Source organism: Theropithecus gelada, chromosome 2 (genome assembly GCF_003255815.1).
Source record: "Theropithecus gelada isolate Dixy chromosome 2, Tgel_1.0, whole genome shotgun sequence".
In the NCBI taxonomy this organism is placed as follows: domain Eukaryota; kingdom Metazoa; phylum Chordata; class Mammalia; order Primates; family Cercopithecidae; genus Theropithecus; species Theropithecus gelada.
In genome coordinates this window covers 66,501,320-66,520,119 of record NC_037669.1, presented here as the reverse complement: position 1 = coordinate 66,520,119, position 18,800 = coordinate 66,501,320, and the positions used below count along the sequence as shown (strand labels likewise).

General features: G+C 44.5%; 1 protein-coding gene and 1 long non-coding RNA gene across 2 annotated transcripts in view; one reads left to right on the top strand and one right to left on the bottom strand.

Moving 5' to 3' along the window:
- Positions 1-15,532, bottom strand: part of PDZRN3 (PDZ domain containing ring finger 3) — a 240,848-nt gene extending 225,316 nt beyond the window's left edge. The window contains exon 1 of the mRNA XM_025376236.1: positions 14,638-15,532. Coding sequence (XP_025232021.1) covers positions 14,638-15,360 — 723 coding nt within the window. The 5' untranslated portion in view covers positions 15,361-15,532. The remainder of the gene's footprint in view (positions 1-14,637) is intronic.
- Positions 14,105-18,438, top strand: LOC112618772. Its single transcript, XR_003118124.1, has 2 exons — positions 14,105-14,500; positions 15,946-18,438. It is a non-coding gene; the product is annotated as an uncharacterized LOC112618772 (long non-coding RNA).
- The last annotated feature ends 362 nt before the right edge of the window (positions 18,439-18,800 follow it).

Genomic DNA, 18,800 nt, shown 5'->3' with positions numbered 1-18,800 from the left:
TATGCAGGCTGTCTAGACGGCTACTTTCTGTTTGTTTCTCAACCATTCTCAACAGCAGCATTCATGTCATGTCATGAAAGGTTCAAATAGCAATCCTTTCGGAAGTGTGAGTGCATGCATGGCCCATCAATAGCCATCTCTGTTTGGGAGACTTGGGGAAAAATAGTGCATGAAAAGTGAGATGCAAACACAGAAAACAAAAAATCCTGAATCTTACTGAAAAGGGGGAGGGGGCATTTTCACAAAGTAATTACTGTCCAATCCACATGAGATGCAGAGCTGTTTAACAGAAAGCACTCTGTTTAAGGCTGGCCATTGTGAACCCCTTTAAATCAAACAAGTAGAAGTGACCCAGGCAGGTCACAGAGCGTAATGTTCGACAGTCAAAGGCAACAGAGATGCCAGGGAGAGTGTTCTCAACTAACACTCTCAAGTGACAGCAGACAGATAAAAATAGATTTAACCTTATGTGAAAACTGTCACGTAATATTCTTTGACATAAACATTCAACTCGCTGATACACCTTTGACACGTTTCCAGTTATATGAATGACATGTAAAACGTCGTAGCCTGTGGACTGCCTACAAATCGGCATTTGCTTCACTTAACATTTTCTATTTAAATATGGTAGTATTCAAATGTGGTATTTCTTTTCCATATAACATATTTAATAAGCTGTTTTAAAAATAACACTGACAGCTTATGACAAAAGAGATTTTACTCTGATATTTTTGCTTTCTGTTCAAACTTTTGTCTTCTACCTTTTCTGGAGAAATAAATGGCCATATTTGAAAGGCATGAATGCAACTCTCTGACTCAACCTCATTTGCAAAGGAAAGTACTGTTTCTACCTGCAGTGCCCTGTGAGTTTTCCGGAGCACTGCCTCATTTATTGCTATGGCTGTCAATGTGCAACTCTGGTGTCACAATTTGCCAGGAGAACTGTGCCCAGTAGAGCTAAAAAAATATTATTAAAGATCAACGGGCTTCACCATGTAGAATTATCTCCACGCTTAAAGTCTTAGTAACCACAACCCCTTTCTCATGACTATTACTATACAACAAAATTAAAAATATTTTCAAAACTCTCTTGTGAGCCTAAACATCAATTAGAAATACACTGTGAAAACAAAAAGGACAATTTATTGTGAGAAAAAGATACTCTGTTTCTGATGAAACAACTAGGTATCCTACAAGGACAACACAACATTCATTTCTTAAGAGTCACTTACTCAATATATAAAATACAGAATTATATATAAAAAAGAAGCTAGTCTCTATCAAGTTACTGTACCCAATGAAAAACAGCAGAGCCTCTTTAATGACAGCCTATTGGTTTTTAAAAAATGTTCTGATAAACAGCACCACCATCCAAAGCATCTATCAACGCTGTCCCTCTTTAACCAATTTGAACTGTAGCAAGTTAAAAGGCGACTTTCACTGCTTTAAAAGAAAATCCAGAATCAACCTAACAGTTTTGAGATATAAACATGATTTTCAAATTGAAACAGTTTATATCTTTCTACTTAGGACGCTGAAAATCTCACTAAGTCCATTTCTGACTTTGCTATCTTAAAGGGGTGAAAAGTTAGAAATACATGGGAATTTGGCAAGTTATCTTACATTATCTTACATGTCTGGCTTTCATAATTAATCAATGATAGAAACTGCACAGTTACACAGTAATCCAAGGCAGATGGCTTTAATTTGACAATCTCAAGTGATGCACAAAGAAGAATGCACAATCACATGATTTAAAAGATTGGTTTTCAATCTACTGTATGATAACCACTTATTCAAAAAAAAAAAAAAAGAAGAAAATAATCTTATTACCTTGCATTGACAATTATAATAGCTAACATTTACTGGCTGCAAACTATGTGCCAGCAACTATAATGAGCATTTAAGTGCTTTATTTCATTTTTTAAATCCAACCAATCTTAAAAATTGCACTATTACCATCCTCATGACATAAGTGGGAAGACTGAGGGACGGTGATTAAGAAAGCTGTCCCACGCTAAGGAGCTAGTAAAACGCTGCGCTGGGATTCAGACCCATACTTCTCAATCCTACACCTTAATTACACTTCTATACTACTCTCTTTCTGTGTAGAATATAGAAAATAATTCCACATAGGTTAGCAACATCTTAGGTCCTGCTCAAGATGGTTTTATTGTTGAAATTCCAAAAAGGAACTTACCCAGGAGGCCAGTATCAGAACAAAATTCCAAACTGTTTACTGAACTATTTATCTCCAAAGGAACCAATCTGAGATGTGTGAAGACATCTAAGTCCAGCCCTGTCCTCAGAGATTTCTCCCAAGGGATAATTAAGACAATGTCTGAAACACAACATTCCTCGACCAAACAGCATCTTGCAAAGAACGTTTCTGAACAACTAAGTTGAGCTTCTGTGCTTCCTTGCCAGATGCAATGACAGGGAGAAACAAGGGTGTTCTTATTTTCTATAAGCATCTTGATCTAGTCTACTGTCCATAAGGGTCAGACATTAGCTTTAGGTTACATTGCCAATTTTAGGGCAACATGTAGAAGATTCAACACAGGATGCAGGGAGGGATAAAAGAAAAGTTCAGACTGGGCTGAATTCCTTTCACTTCTCCAACTAATTACCAAAGGTTATTTGCTATTCTTTGACAACTTGATTCTGGTTTTTCCTTTTCATTCCTTTCCCCACAAACAGCCTTAACTACTTTAGTTTAACTTCTAATTTTTCAGAAGAAGTATTAATTGAGATTGTAAACAGATATTCTTCATACAAAACATTTAACATGTTAACATTAATCTGTTCCTAGGGTCAGAAAGGTTCAGGATAGAGGGTACTTAAATAATTCTCATTCAATTACATTCCACCACTTGAAAAGAGGTGTAAATGGGATAAGGGCAAAGGCTCTTATCGAAGCTGCTTTCCCGACTGTTCACAGACATGGTAACTGTGATAGGCAGCAGCATCTTTCATTTACAGGAAAATTTAATCAATATTGGTCTGTTTGGGTAGTTTATCATAACCCATGATTTGCAATGGTCTCAAAACACAGTAAAACAAAGAGGGAAATGAGCCCAACTTCATATAAACTGATAAACCAACAAACACACTTGCCTTCTGAAGCAGGGATTGTATCAATGCTCTAAACCTGGAAAAACTGAGGCTCAGGGAAAATCACACACTTGCTCAAGATCACAAGGTGGCAAAGTGGGAAGGTCATGACTGGAACCCAGGTCCACATGTAACTCTGGTGCCTACGACCTTTGTACTGTGCTGGTAAATGTTTGCACCCTATTCTAAATCCTTCTGCCTCCAAAGACTGAGCCTGGCATGACAGATCAGACAATTAATTCATCTGGCAATTAGAGTTTTAAGTAAGGCTTCTTTGGACTATGCAATAATAATTGCAAAGATTAAGAATGTCTATTATACCCTGAAAAGTATAAGAAGACTATGCCATGACAGGAGCAGCATAACGGTGAAGTTCTCAGACCATTATGTCCATTGCATCTGGCAAGGAAGCACAGAGATGAACTTGGTTGTTTAAAAACATTCTTTGCAAGATGCTGTCTGGCTGAGGAATGTTGTGTTTTGGACATTGTCTTAATTGTCCCTTGAGAGAGATTCTCTGAGTTCAGGGCTGGACTTAAGATGTCTTCAGGCATCTCAGATTGATGCAACATCAGAGTCAGAACCTGAGATGTTTCTCCTCATCCACAGAAAGGGAATGATAATGGTTTCTTCTCATGTCACCAGTTCTCATGTCACTAGGTTACTAGGAGGCATGACTGAGATAGACAGATACCAAAAGACTGTCTCAGTACGGCACCTGGCCAATAATCAGCACCCAAAACACAAGGTACAGTGCTAAGCTGGACATACACACAGCTCAACAGCTAGGCCACGATGCTCTTTTCCCACATACGTTACTCTTCCACAAAACCTAGGCAATGGAGAATGCCTAATCTTGCTTTAACTTAGTCTAAAGCTAGTTTGGAAGAGCTGGGGCCTGAAAGTTAAGTAAATAAATATCATTATATATTCCTAACTGCGTCTATCTTTTTCCATGACTGGAAAAAGAGTGGCACATTTTAGGGGACCAGTGGAGTGACCACCAGGTAGACAATTTTTATTCTGAAGGTGGTGGGAGGAGACATGGGAAAGAAGACAAGGGGCGCAGCTCAGCTTGGACTTTCAGTGGAGCACAGGTAAGACAGGAAGATGATACTGACCAAGTGGGCTGTGGGCCAGGAGAAGGGGAAATCACATACATAACATGGCCACCCCTGGAAGGGGATGGCCACAGAAGCAAAGGGGATGGGAAACAGATTTTGACTCACAACAGGATAGGAGAAACATCAAGGCTAAGAAACGGTGAACTGAGGAACAGTGGAGGCAGAAATGAGCTGGGGACTCTGGGAGCACAGGGAACTTGGGGATTGCTACACACTATAGACTGCTTCACGGTTTAGCGTATCAGTGGGTCTCGATGGGTTGGTATGAAAAGAAGGTGAAAAACAGAGGAAAAACAACAAATGGAAATGGAGTGGCACTTCCTTGGCAGCTTTCACAGAGTTGCCTTCTATTCAATAACTCTTCCCAGAGGGCAAGTGTCTCCTCCCTTCAGTAACCCCAACCCAGGAGACTAAGAAGTTCTCAAGAAGAACCTGGGATGCAGGGTCCAGAAGGGCGGTTCTGGTCATATTCTGGAGTCCAGTGACATCTCTGTTTCCTTGGGCTGGGCAGGAAGCTCTAAAAGATCTTTAGCACTCCAGCCCCCACCCAAACCCAATTCAAGAGGTTAGCTGGGCCCCTAATGCAATGTAGGATCTCCCTGGGAGAAGCTTAGGTCTTTACAATTGAGAAAAGGCAGGGACATATTAACCTTGGAGAAGGTGATGTGGGTATTCAGACCTTAACTCTGACACGAACCATCCAAAGCACCTAAGCCAAGTCACAAGCAGAAATGGAAGCTCACTTTTCAAGAAAAAACAGATTTTGTTTAAAAGAAGGTTTGCTATCATATTTGAACATGTAACTATTAGATCGATGTTAAAATTACCCCCAATAATCTTCTCAGCTTTCAACTCAAGGTCTAATTAGATAAGTATTGGCGGGGGAAGAAAAGTCAGTGAAAAATCAAAACTTGAATGTAATTCGAATATCAAAAAGACATCTTTTAGGGCTACATTTTTTTAAGCATCCAAGAATGTGAACCATCTATTGGCAAAGTCCCTTTTCTCTTTAATATTACTCTGTCGCTATTCTCCTCCAAACCATCCAGCCTCAAAAGCTTGGATATGAGACATCTCCTAATCAGTGTGGTGGTTCGCAGGGTCCATCCGTGCCACTGTCAATGTGGACTCTTTAAAAACTCCTTTCTGCCCAAGGGACAGGTGCTCCCTGATGATGTCTGTTGTGGGACTCACAGCAGAGAACTGGCTAGACTGGAAAGCTGCACAGTGGGTTTTGAGAAATGTAACTGACTGACCGCTAGTCTGTGTGATGTAACACCTCGCAGCCTTAGATTATGCAAAGCTCACAGAGACTTACTAGTCTTCACACAGTTGGGAAACAGCTCTGTCTGTTGACTAGTGACATGAGAGCACTGTATATTTGGCTGTTTCCAGGCAAAAATGTGCAGAGATGGGGGTTGAGGAGACCAAGAGGTAGAGCTGGCTGCCAGAAATTCTGTACTGAAGAACTGGTGATATCTTCGCTCCCTATGCTCAGATGCTTTTGTTCTCTTTGTAGTTAAAACTTCTAAATTCTTACTGGTAAAGCTGTTTGGACCAGCCTTGCCTTGTAATTCAACCCAGCTCTAAGGAAGTGATTCTTGCAGAAGAATATAAGAGGAAACTGTTTCAAAGCCTAAGACTGAAGATAGTCATAAGGATGGTGCTCGAAATTAAGTGGAAATTGGATGAGACACTCAACAGAAGTATTAATGGATGTTTCTGTCATCAAAAAAAGGTGTAGAGAGAATGAAGAGAGACAAAGGGCATGGGGGAACAGGTTAAAAAAAAAAACACACACACACACAAGAGCTTTTCCAGAGTTATAGTATCTGCACAGTAGCATACACAGTCCTAAGCCAAACATTTTTGAAAAATAATATGAGAAGACGTTTCAGTACTTTCCTAGTTTAAAAAAGTCTGCTGCTATATTTACACAACCTGAAAACAAATCCATAAATGTCCAATTTTTTATTTCCATGAGCTTGATTTCAAATTTTCTCTCTCATTTTTGTCACTGACTCATCTGCTTTTCTGGTGAACAACCACAAGCAATGCTTCACTGTAAATGATACCAACGAACTTTTAAGGTGTTACAGCATCTTAACTCTTCCACTTGATCAAGGGGTGTGCTATGATCTGAATGTTTATGTGCCCTCAAAATTCATATGTTGAAATCCTCATCCCCAAAGTGATGGTATTAGCAGGTGGGGCCTTTGGGATGTGATTAGGGATTAGTGCCCTTATAAAGGGGCCCAGGAGAGATCCCTCACCCTTTCTATGTGAGCACAACAGCAGAAAGACAGCCCTCTATGAACCAGAAAGTGGGTCCTCACCAGACTGAATCTGCTAGCACCTTGATCTAGGGGTTCCTAGCCTCCAAAATTATTTTTGTTTATAAGCTATCCAATTTCTGGTATTTTTGTTAGAGCAGCCTAAATAGACTAAGTCAGCGTGGTTTACAAATGTAGACATCCAATTACCAACCAGAAGCATTTTCTTCCCTAAATTAAAAAAAAAAGTGCTATATTTGGATGATTGTCCCCCCAAATCTCATGTTGATATCTAATTCCAACACTGGAGGCGGGGTCTAATGGGAGGTGTTTGGGTTATGGGGGTGGACACCTCATGAAGCGATTAATGCTGTCCCAGGGTGGTGGTGGGCAGTGAGTGAGCTCTGCTCTATTAGTTCTTGCAAGAGCTGGTTGTTAAAAGAGCCTGGAACTTCTCTCCCCTCTCTCTCCATTGCCTCTTTTCTCTCCACGTAATCTCTGCAAATGCAGGCTACCTTTGCCTTCTGCCATGACAGGAAGCAGCCTGAGGCCTTCACCAGAAGCTGAGCAGAGGCTGGTGCCATGTTTCTTGTGCAACCTGCAGGACCATGAGCCAAATAAACCTCTTTCTTCACAAATTACCCAGCCTCAGGTATTTCTTCATAGCAACACAAATAGACTAAGATAGAAAGCAGAGGCTACTCATCTATAAAACCATAAGTGCACTTGCTTACATGAAGGTAGGAGGTTTGTCTGGCCAGTCTCTCCTTAGCTTTGTTAATTTGGGAGGGAAAAACATAAACAACCCTGTAACCCTCATGTTATTCATGAGCTTTAGCCCTCCCCCTTTACATCTTAGCCCAAATGAACTTGAATATCCCTCTTTCACAGATTTCCACTATTGCAAAACAGATGGAGGATAGAAATTCAGAGAACTGGTCACTCACGGGCAGCAGGAGGCTTATAATGAAACCAAATCTTTGAGTAACCATCTCTTTTCTTCTAGATAACAATCGCTTCAAATTCCTAAACTTTCTTCAGTGATTTATTTGAAAAAATGTTAAAATCCTACAGGTGTTCAGCAATTAATAGACAGTCAAGAAATGCTTGATAAGACTTACTGTGCGCTTACATACATCATCTCATTTTATCTTAATAACAACCCTAACAACAGGCATATTATGATCCCATTTTAGAGGTGAGGCAATTAAGGCTTAGAGGTTAGAAGAGCCTCCCAGGGGCCCTCAACAACACAGCAAAGGGAACACATGAACCCCCAATATCGCTGATCCCAGGATATGAATACTAACCACACACAATACACTAGCTCTGTTCAGGGTATCCTGGAGTCCGCCTGTGGACCCAAGGCCTGCACCAACCTTGACCCACAGTCTGATGGGACTTCATCCCTCACCTATCCAAACACAGCAAAGACACGGGGCACCTAAAAACAGCTTTTAGCAGAATACTCAGGGTGCTCTCCTGCCCAGGAATCATCTCTGCACACACACTGCTGTTGCCAGGGAAAAAGCTCATCGCCGCCCTTCCTGGGGATGGGGTGGCTGCAAGGCCTGCAACATACAAAGATTATGCGATGCCTCTGCTCTTTAAGTTTCCTGTAAATATATGCATGGAATGAGTGAGAAAGGTGGCCGCTCAGGTCCATCTGGTAGTTATTTTCTTTGTAAGAGTAATCATTATGTTATACCACTTCCCTTTCTTATTGGAATAGGCTTATTAGGACACTATTAGTCAAGGGGAGACAGAGGCTAACCCATGGCATAAAAGCTTGGGTGAGCAAAGAATAGTAAGACTTGTGTTTTCAAAGGCATACGTGGGTGTCTGATTGATCCCCTGGGTTAAAGCTGCTCAATTTTACCTTTCTATCAAATGGTGCCAACCACAGGGCCTGGCACTAGGGGTATGAGAATGTAAGGAGCTAAACTGCAGAATCCATTTGGAAGAACTTCACTTCATTCCTACCGTTAACCACTCTTAAAGTTACCAGGATAAAAATTAAAGAGATGTGCTCATATTCCATCCAGGACATCATCTCTTTTTTGTCTAAATCTATTTTTTTTCTTTTACAGGGTCTCGCTCTGTTGCCCAGGCTGAAGTGCATTGGCACGACCCGATCTTGACTCACAGCAACCTCCGCCTCCAGAGTTTAAGCAATTCTCCTGCCTCAGCCTCCCCAGTAGCTGGGACTACAGGTGCACATCACCACATCTGGCTAATTTTTGTATTTTTAGCAGAGACAGGGTTTCACCATGTTGTCTAGACTGATCTCAAACTCCTGACCTCAAGTGATCTTCCCGGCTAGGCCTCCCAAAGTGCTGAGATTACAGGCATGAGCCACCGGGCCCAGCCTAAATCTCCTTCACAGCCAGGATCTGTTTTGTTTTGTACTCTATGTGCTCTACACTGGAACTATGTAAATGGGAACATGGTATGGGATGAAAACATTTCATGGACCAGAAGCCAACAGGCAAACTAACATGAGCCAGTGGAGGACACTTGACAAGTTATTCAACTTTGAGCTCCTGTTTTTTCATCTGTAAAATGGAAGGAAAGAGTCATAGGTAAGAGCACCTACCTTGCAGGATCTGAGGATGAAATAAAATAATGCATGTATACCTCCAATCCAAACAGTACTTGGCATATATAATAATGGTGCTTTGAAAGCCTGTGTGAGACTTCAGAGAAGGACACAGCCCCAGGAAAAAAATTCTTATTTTGGTAACAGTGTGGGCTCAGAGATAGGCAACACTGGGTTCAAATCCCAGCTCTACATTTAGAATCTAACTTCTAGCCTTAATCTTTCAGAATCTGCCACTCCCATTAAAAAAAAGAGGTCTATCTAATGAAGAACATGGAGAAGATAACGTATGGCCATATAGAAAGCACCTTAAGTGTATGGCACCCGCTGGAACTCAATGAATATTATTTCTTTTCCCTTTAAGCTCCTTAGTCTACAGTCCAATGCATAATTGCCTTATAAATAGATTCTTACTCATCAAATATTTTTATAGCAAGGCAAGCACCATTTCTGAACACAGAAAGAGCCACTTACAGATAAATCTCAACAGAATTGCCAATTCAAACTGTCTGGTTATGCTCATTTAATCCAGTGTAGCTGGGTAACATATTTGTAAACCAAATCCTAATTTTCCTTATGAATCACAGAAATGAAATAGAAGTGACAATCTATAATCTTTTTAGCAGAAGTGGGCTGTTTTGTTAGATACACTATGGATTCCACTCTATGCAGGAGATTTCAGAAACAAAATATACTTCATGGTGAATACTCTAAATAGATACATTTCAAAGTGTTTGGACATCTGGAACACCTTTTGATACAACTGTCTACCAGATTTACTTATTTCCAGTTCTGAAAAGGACAAAATAGTTTCTGGGATTTGGGACTTTATAAAACTTGATCTGGATGGATCTAGTGGAACAAAAATAATGCCTCCTCTAAAGCTGGAAACAATTTTGTTAACTGGGGCATCACGGAGAAACTCATTCTTTTTAAACACGAGCCCACTTTTGGTTAGCAACCTGAAAAGTTTTGATGACTGCCAAGGCAGGCCTTTCAATCTTGAACTCATCACCAAATGAATACATACCAAGAGCTTACGGTGCACATGGCAATGGATTAGTGCCACAGACATGGCCCTGGACAAGTCAGACTCTTCCACTTATTTCCTTATGGCTAGGATAAATGCCATGCAGGAGGGTTACCAAAGTAAGAGTCTCAGGGCACCAGATGTAATCTGTGAGGTCGAGAGGCCTGGCTTCCTAGAGGTAGTGATACTTGAGCTGAGATGAGAATAGAAAAAACGATTGTCTAGTGATAGGCAAATCCTAAGTGCAGACAGAAAGGCTGTGGGCAGGAGGGGAGAGGTGGAAATTTTGCAGTTACTTAGTGCAGAGTACTTGGTAAGATTGTTCCAGGTAGACAGACGGGCAAGTGCAAAGGCCCGGAGGCAGAAAGGAGCTCAGGTGCACATGCATGGACTCTCGAAAAGAGTCCATGGAAGAAGAGGATGAAGGGGAGAAGAATCCAGGCAGGTGGAGGCCAGCAGGATCCAGAGTATGTTGGACCTTATAGCCACCCAAGAGAAATGGGATGGCACAGGAGGCTTGAGGGAGAGTGAGAAAAGATTTACATTTCTAAGAGATTAATTCCTGATGCTAGGTAAAGAAGGAATTGAAGAGGAGCAAGAAGATTTGTTGAGGAAAGAGTTATGGTCCAGGCAAGGGAGAATGTTTGAGACAAAGGCCAATTTTGCCCCCCAAGGGACATCTGGCATCATCCAGAAATATTGTTGATACCACTTAGAAAGTGCTACTACCCTCTAGTAGGTAGGTAGGCAGATGCCAGGGATGTCGCTAAACATCCTACAATGCACAGTTCAGCCTCCCACCCCCATCACCACTACCACCACCACCACCACCAACACACCCACACCCAAGAATTATCCATTCCAAAATGTTGGGAGTGCTGATTCAGAAACTCTGATTTGGACCAAGGTGGTCATTAGAGTGAGCTGGAGAGCTGGGAATAGATTCAAAATGTATTTAGGAGGTAAAATCCGCAGGATTCAGACAGACTGGATGGGAGCTTAAAGAACAAAAGGCACCGAGGATGTATCTCAAGTTTTTCAGTCAATCCAAGGAAAGTTATGTTCAGAAGTTTTCCTTTCCCAGAAAGAAAAACAAAAAAGATGTTTGCTCTGGAGTGCTTCTGCTCTAAGAATCAGAGGGGTAAGTCAGGGTGGGAAACTGAGGCTGGGAGCAGAACTCTTTAACTTACTCAAGTGTAGCAATCCCAAGTCTGCTGCAGCTCAGATGTGGCCTCAGTGAGATCAGAGATGCCTGTCTAGGCTATGATTATTTGTCATTTAACTGGTAGGCAGTCTGGGTTTTAAAATTTTATCCTGGTCTTAAGAAATTTACGAAGGTATTCAGACAATGGTCAGTAAAACCATAACTGTGTGAAGACCAATACATGTTTGGTCTCTATCTACTTGAGCGTAAGCTCCTCCTTTAGCTTAGCAAAAAGGACAAGCATCATCTGGGAGCTCATTGGAAATGCAGAATATCAGGCCCCTGGCCAGCCCTAATGGATCAGAATCTCTAGGGGTGAGACTCAGGAATCTGTGTTAAGCTCTGCAGTGACTCCAATCATGCTAAGGCTTGAGAATCCTTAATATAGCTCACATGGTAGAATAGAAGAAACAACGTCTATGCTGGTACAGCACTAACCCTAACTGCTCAGCAGGCGTCAAAAAAACCGAAACCTAAGATAATTTAAAGAATGCCACATCATTTATGCAAGTGCAAGACTGCTGAAGAGCTGGTACTGAAAATCTGAGGGTTTCCAATCTCCTGCAGCTTATAACAGAGATGCAAACATCAGGGCTTATTTAAAGAAAAAAAAATGTTGCACATGAGAGTTTCCAGGACATATAAATCCTCCTGCCTTTTAGAAGAGAATAAACAGTACTCTGGCAGGAGCAGAGAGCCGGCCCAATGAAATAAACAAGTTCTTAAACAGCTTCCAGTGGGAGGAGTTTTATGGTTGATGCAGGAACAGCAAAAGCGTTCAGCAAGGGCCACTGAGGGTTAATTTCAGGGCAAGGAGAGACAGCCAGCTTCCCTAAGGCCTCAGCTGAGGCCACCCTGGGTCTGAGGCCAGGGAAACCATCTAAGGCAGCTTCGGGGCCAGACCATCCTTTGCTGTTCTCAAGGCTGGCACTGAGGTTCGTCAAAGTTCCAAGCAGAGCTCCAACTCCAGAACAAATCTTTCTCCGTAAGTTTAAAATCAACATCTTGTCCCTAAGCTTAACATCCTTCTTTATGCTACCCACTAACCCAACAGAGCCTCAAAAACATCCACAGTTTTGATTCAAGTATCATATTTTTGACTCTAAGAGAGATTTTACCCAAACACTCCAGAAAGAAAACAGAAAGTTAAGAAGAAATAATAAACTAGCTCAACAATAAATGATGCATAAACTCTGGGGCAGTGAATGGCTTATTTATAAATAAGTGTCACTTAAAACGACAAAGGAAGTCCAGATGACAGCATAAACAGCAGAAACTCGGGAACTCCTTCACCCTAAATCTGGCGCCTGATTGAAAACCAAGCTTTGCCCTCTGTTTCGGTCAATCCAAGGCTCACACCAGTCTTTTGTGTGCCTGTGAGGTCCTGGGTGAGCTGTGGAGCTGTAAATATTTGCCCTTCGCCCAGAGCTGGCCAGCTGCTGAGACTGCAGCTGACAGACAGGCCAGGGGCCAGGAAGGGGGGCCAGGTCGAAAACTTGCAGGCCTGGTGTGCACGTATGGAAGGGGGGCTGGGAGAGGGCAGGGGGAGGCAAAGCAGACACAGGCCCCTGGGGGAGCCTCGGGCAAATATTTTCCCCTTTCTGCCACGCCATCTGGAGCAGGCAACCAGAGCAGTGGCAGCAGGCCCAGGCCCCTCCCCAGGAAGGCAGAAGCACCCAGCTGTTGAAAATGTGGCTTTTGCAATCAGGGAAACCAGTGGTTCTCAACCAGGGTGACTTTGCCCCTCCAAAGGACACCTGACAATATTTGGATTGTCACGACTTGGGAGGGAGGCCAAGAATGCTGCTAAACATCCTACAATGTACAGCACAGTACCCCGCACCCCCGACTAAGAGTTATGGAGTCCAAAATGCCAATATGCCCCAAAACTGAGGACTCTGAGGTAGAATCCGAGTCCAGCTCTGCTCCCACAGTCACTATTTAATTTTGGACAAGTTCTATAACTTCTCTGAGTCTGTTCCCTCATCTCAAAGGACAACATAGGTAATGCACGTAAAGCGCTTCCTATTGTTGACAGCACTTAATAAACACTCAATAAATGGTACTTGTGGTTGCACTGAGGGGTGACATGATAGTGGTTAAGAACGTGGGCTGGAAAGATGGGCACACAAAGGCTCAACACGCAGCTTTGCACCCAAAAGCTGTGGCCCAGGCATGAAACTGCACCTTAATGAGCCTCAGTTTTTTTTCATCTACTAAATGGGAAGGGTCACACCTACCTCACTTGATTAAAAAGGAAATGACTGAGAAGAATCCAGCACCCAGCCTGGAGCAAAGTAAACCCTCGCTCAAGGGGACCGCTCAGGTGGAGATGTTAAAATTAATTGTAGGTAACACTTGTTGAGCATTTATTTACTCTCTGCCAGGCACAGTACCAGGCCCTTCCACTAAACTCTCACCCTGAAGCCTGACAAAAACCTTTCACACTGAGGGAAACTGAGGGACCTGGGAATGAAGTCAGTTCACCCAGCTGGTCAGCAAAAAGCCCAGATTTGAAAACAGTTTTAACTCCAGATAACTTACACTTAATTTTACTTTATACTTGCTGGGGGCAGAGTGGTCCTTTAATTCTTTCTGAAATCCCTGGATGAATACCTCAGGGGTGCCTGGCTGTGTTTTTACTCTGTATACCACGTCTCTAGGGGCCATAGTTTCCAACTTTAGAGAGGTTAAGCAGTTTGCTCAAGGTCAGCCAGCTAGCTGGCTGCAAAGCCCACGCTTGCATCCAGCTTTTACCCCAGCGGCCTCTCTTCTGGTATCCTTCTTAACTTCTTAACCCCATGGCTGTGGGTTCCCTTTATTTTTTTCTGGAATCCTAGAGGATGCACGGATACAATTCACGCAGTGTGCCCATCTTTCCTCTCCTGAGTGTCAGTCTATAGGTTTCTGACCTCGAGAGGGTAAGCAATTTGCCCGAGATCCCCCAGCTGGTCTGAGCAGCAAAGCCTTTGAACGCAGTTTTGACTCTGGAGCTGCATTCTTCACTCTTATCCTACACTTGCTGGTGGATTCTTTTTCGTCCTTCCAGAACCCCTGAAGCTCTGCAGCTATACTTTACCGGTTACGTCTAGACTATAGGTACCACAGTGTTCCACCTCGGGCAGGTTCAGCGACCTGCACGTAGTGACACAGCTGGTAAGCAGTGGAAGAAGAGGGAGGAAGCAGGGATGTTTCCGGGAAGCTCGGGGCATCCCTGTACCCAAAGGGATGGGGCGGGGCCCAGGGTCCCCAGGGAGCCTGGCTGGAGGTCAGAGCGGGTAGCAGGCGCCTACCTTGCCGCCGGGCGGCGCGGCCACGCAGCGGCTGAGCGAGTCGAGGCGCGCGCTGTATTCGGTGAATTTCTTCTGGTAGCGCAGCGCGGTCATCTGCAGCTCGAGCTGCGCCGCGGCCAGCTGGGCCACCAGCGACTTCTCGCGCTTCCCAGCGCGCAGCGCCTCCTTCTTGAGCGCCTTGTGCAGAGCGCCCAAGCGGGCCTGCAGCGCGCCGTTGTGCGCCCGCAGCGCTCGCGCGCAGCAGTGGCCGCCCGCGCGCTGCTCGCCGTGCGTCAAGGGCAGCCCGCAGCCCTCCTGGCAGCGGCCCACTGGCCGCGCGTCGCACGCGTCGCGCATGTGCGCCTCCACCTCGCGCCGCAGCAGCACCTGGCCGCAGCCCGCGTGGCGACAGCGCGCGGGCGCGAAGTCGCAGCGCTCGAGGTGCTCCGGCAGCTGCTGCAGCTTGACCACCCGGCCGCAGCCGCGTGCCGCGTAGGCGCACTTGATGTCCAGCTTGAGGATAAGGCGCTTGAGCGGTAGGACGTGGTTGAGCTCTTTGGCCGACAGGCGACCGCGGCAGTGCGCCGGGCAGCTGCCCTCCTGCACCACCCAGGGCAGCACGCAGCCGGCGCAGAAGACGTGGCCGCACGGCGTGGTCAGCGGGTCCTCCAGGACCTTGTGGCACAGCGCGCACTTCAAGTCCGGGTCCACGTCGCCGTCGAAGCGGTCCAGCTCGAAGCCCATGGTGGCGGCCAGACCCCGGGGTCGCCGCCGGGCGGCCGGGCGCCCCCTCCCTCCCCACGAGGCGGCCCAGACAGGCCGGCTGCGCCGCCCGCCCGCTCGCTCGCTCTCCCCGGACTGAGCCTAATTGATCCAGACTTCCTCGGAAAATGCCCGAGGAACAGGACTCCTCCGGCCGTATTTGCGCGAGCGCGAGCGCACAAACATCTTGCCTCGGAGGCCTCCTGCCAGCCCCCTGAAAAAGGGAGGAGGCTGGAAGGCAGAAGCGCGTGGGTGGACACTAAGGCTCGCCAGACGGGACGGGCCAGCCCAGGACGCCAGCCTGAATCCTTTCGGGCAACTCCTTTCTGTTCTCTTACAGTCTAAGCTATAGGAGGCAAAACGCCAGCCGAAAAAAAGCTCGCTGAGTTTGGAGCTGAGGCTACTGCTTTCTCCCAGACGAGTTCTCTTGGAGCCCCTTCCTGAACGGATCAAAACTTTTTTACTCCCTTCTCCCTCCCCCTTCCTCTAGTGGCTGATTGCAGAGGACTAAAAATATCTTGGGGCCCGCTATCTCAGCACTTACGGTCTTTATTTATTTCATTCCAGGGAAAGTTACAGAGCCTGCGGGACGCTCCGGCTGCAACTTCAGTTCCGACCAGAGGTTCTGCGAACCTCCAGGATTTAGCAGGTTTCCAGGACAGCTGGGTGAATCTACCCGGGGAAATTTTGGTGGATAAGAGCTGCTTGCCAGCTGTCGGAGTGGGAGAGGCTAGCGTGCTGGCTCCATCCACTTCACCTAACACCTCTGAAGTGTCTGCCCTGCAGTGTGGCAAGCCTGGTGCTGAGCGCTTCTAAATCCGTCGCTTTAAAGATCATTAGTACAATGTTGTGAGAGGGTTAGCTCCATTTGAAAATTATTTTCCCGCGATTACAAAAGAAGCGATGCTGACTGCAGCAGTTAGAACTGGGAGAAGACTCGATCACCCCCATGATCATGTCAACAACTGCCCTCCTTCAGTTTTGACTTTGTGTGTACACTTTGTCATTTTCCGTGTCATTTCCTGAGTCTCCAACTCAGGCTGGAAGAAGGAAAAAAAAACAAGACAAAAACCAAACTTGCTCTGTAGGGTCCTGTAGATGAGTGTTTCTCACATTTTAATGTGGTTGCGGTTCTGATACAGGGGGTCTGGGGCGGGGTCTGAGAATCTCCACACTGATAGCACTTCCAAGTGATGCCAATACTGCTAGTCCCTGCTGGTCCTTGGATTCCCACTTGATTGGAAAACCCTGGCGATCCATAGATCTGGACGTTTATTCCCTGCTTTGGTGTAGCTTTTCAAGCAGTACAGCAAACCTTGCTGGGTAGCATTCAGCAACACTGCTGAGCATTGGAGGAATATTTTTGGAATTCCAAATGGGTGGAAAGTTCATAGCATCATCCAAGGATTTTATTTTTTTACCTCTCAAGGCTATAGACATTCCTAAGAAACACGCAGTCAGCATTGGTGAGAGTGGAATCAAGCTATGGAATTCTCATTTGGAATCTGCTGCCAGTTTCTGAACAGTGAAGCGGGAGCTCTGTATTCAGCAAGACTCTGGGGCCTGGAAAGTGGGATTACAACATCCATTTTGTCTAATTGCTTTCCTTCTTTCTTTTATGTGGCTGCTAAAGCCCCATGACCTTCACTATTTAACTGCTTCATCAGAGTGAAAGAATTGCCTTGATGTTCATAAGGATTACTTGTTTCGAACTGACCTTTAAAAAGTTGTCACTCACTAGATTTTTCAGTGCATGGTTGAGGTCACTGGACAGTATTCTTTAATCAGTGTTGGTGGCATTTGTTGCCTATTTGTGGTGGAGACTTTTAATTGCTTTAATCAATTAATGCATTGCTTTGATAGGATTCTGCATGGGGTGGAATATTATTGGCCTTTGTTCAGATAAGCTTGTGCCAGGGAATCCTCCATCAGTATATTCATTAAGCTACTCATGGGCTCTCAGATAATGGGTAGGAAACAAATTCTTTCACCAAAGGTGTGTGGGCTTGTCAGTTTCACAGGATGAGCTAGTGTCAACAGGGTGATAATCTTCAAACCAAACTGGTTTTGAGAAACAGGGAAGTTCTGTCCTACACCATAAATGTAAATTAGTGCTTACTTGGGGTGTACACTTCTTTTTGGAGATGTTCTACCACCCCTCGGGTGGTCTCCCAGATGGCAGATTGAGAGGTTGTTGCTGAAATGCTACAGCTGAGGCCGCGGAGAAGCCATAGCCTACTGTGGATTGGCCTCTTTAGGCAAAAGGAAAGTCTGTGCCACTCCTCATTGGTTAATTTTAGTATCAAAATTCTTGGAGGTTAGAAAAAAAAAATTCTACAATGTCAGATCTGGCAAGACCATGCATATGATTTCAGTCACCGAACTTCACAGGAGAAATGAGAGCCAAAACTATTAGGAAAAAGGAATTCAGGGCAGAGTTTCTAAACCTTGGTACTACCGACATTTTCATTCAAATAATTATTTGTTGTGGTGAGGGGTTGAGGGGGGAGGGGGTTATCGTCTGCATTGCAGGATATTTAGGAGCATCTTTGGCCACTATCCACTAGACATAGTAACAACCCCTTGTTGTGACAACCAGATATGGCCAGTGCCAGATTGAGAACCACAGTTTTAAGAAAGCTTTATGCTCATTACTGAAGTCAGGCAATGCTGTCAGCCCACATTTTCTGCTGGCTGTGGAACCACCTGGTGAATGCAGCACAGTGAGAGAGGGATGTTATTATAAATTGGAAACTCAAGGCACCATACCAATAAACATGAGTGAAAACTGTAGGAAGATGAATGTTCGGCGTGGCAGGCCTCCTGAGAAAAGTAGCTGATTTTTCTGACATGGATTAGATACTTACTCAACCGTCCCAGAAGCATCTGAGTGTTTACATACGGATGAATTCCTTGTGGACAGCTGGATTGGTCACTTTGCAAATGATTTTTGGGGCTTCCACTACTTTTTGCTCTTACCCCTTCCTTTTATCATCTGATTCTGCACTTAGTAACCAAAATGTGGCCCCAAGCCTAATAAAAATACTATTTCTATATTCACCACGATCCCATTCTGATTTTAAACTGTTTTTAGTGTTCTTTCCATCAGCATGTTTAATCAGAAGATGATAATAATATCTACCACTTTGTTGGAACTCTTACTAGGTATCAAGCACTGTGCTCAGCACTTGACCTTCGTTGTCTCATTAGTCCTCACAGCACATAGAGAGGTAGATATGTTGTCCACCCTGTTTTACAGATGGAGAAACTGAGGTTTATAGGGGTTACATAAGATATCTAAGTAGGTATAGGTACCTTATAAGGTTACATAAGATATCCCTCCAGTCAGAGATATCAACAGGAGAATTTCAGAACCCTCACTCTTAATCACCATGAGCATTATGCATCCTCCTCCATAAGCT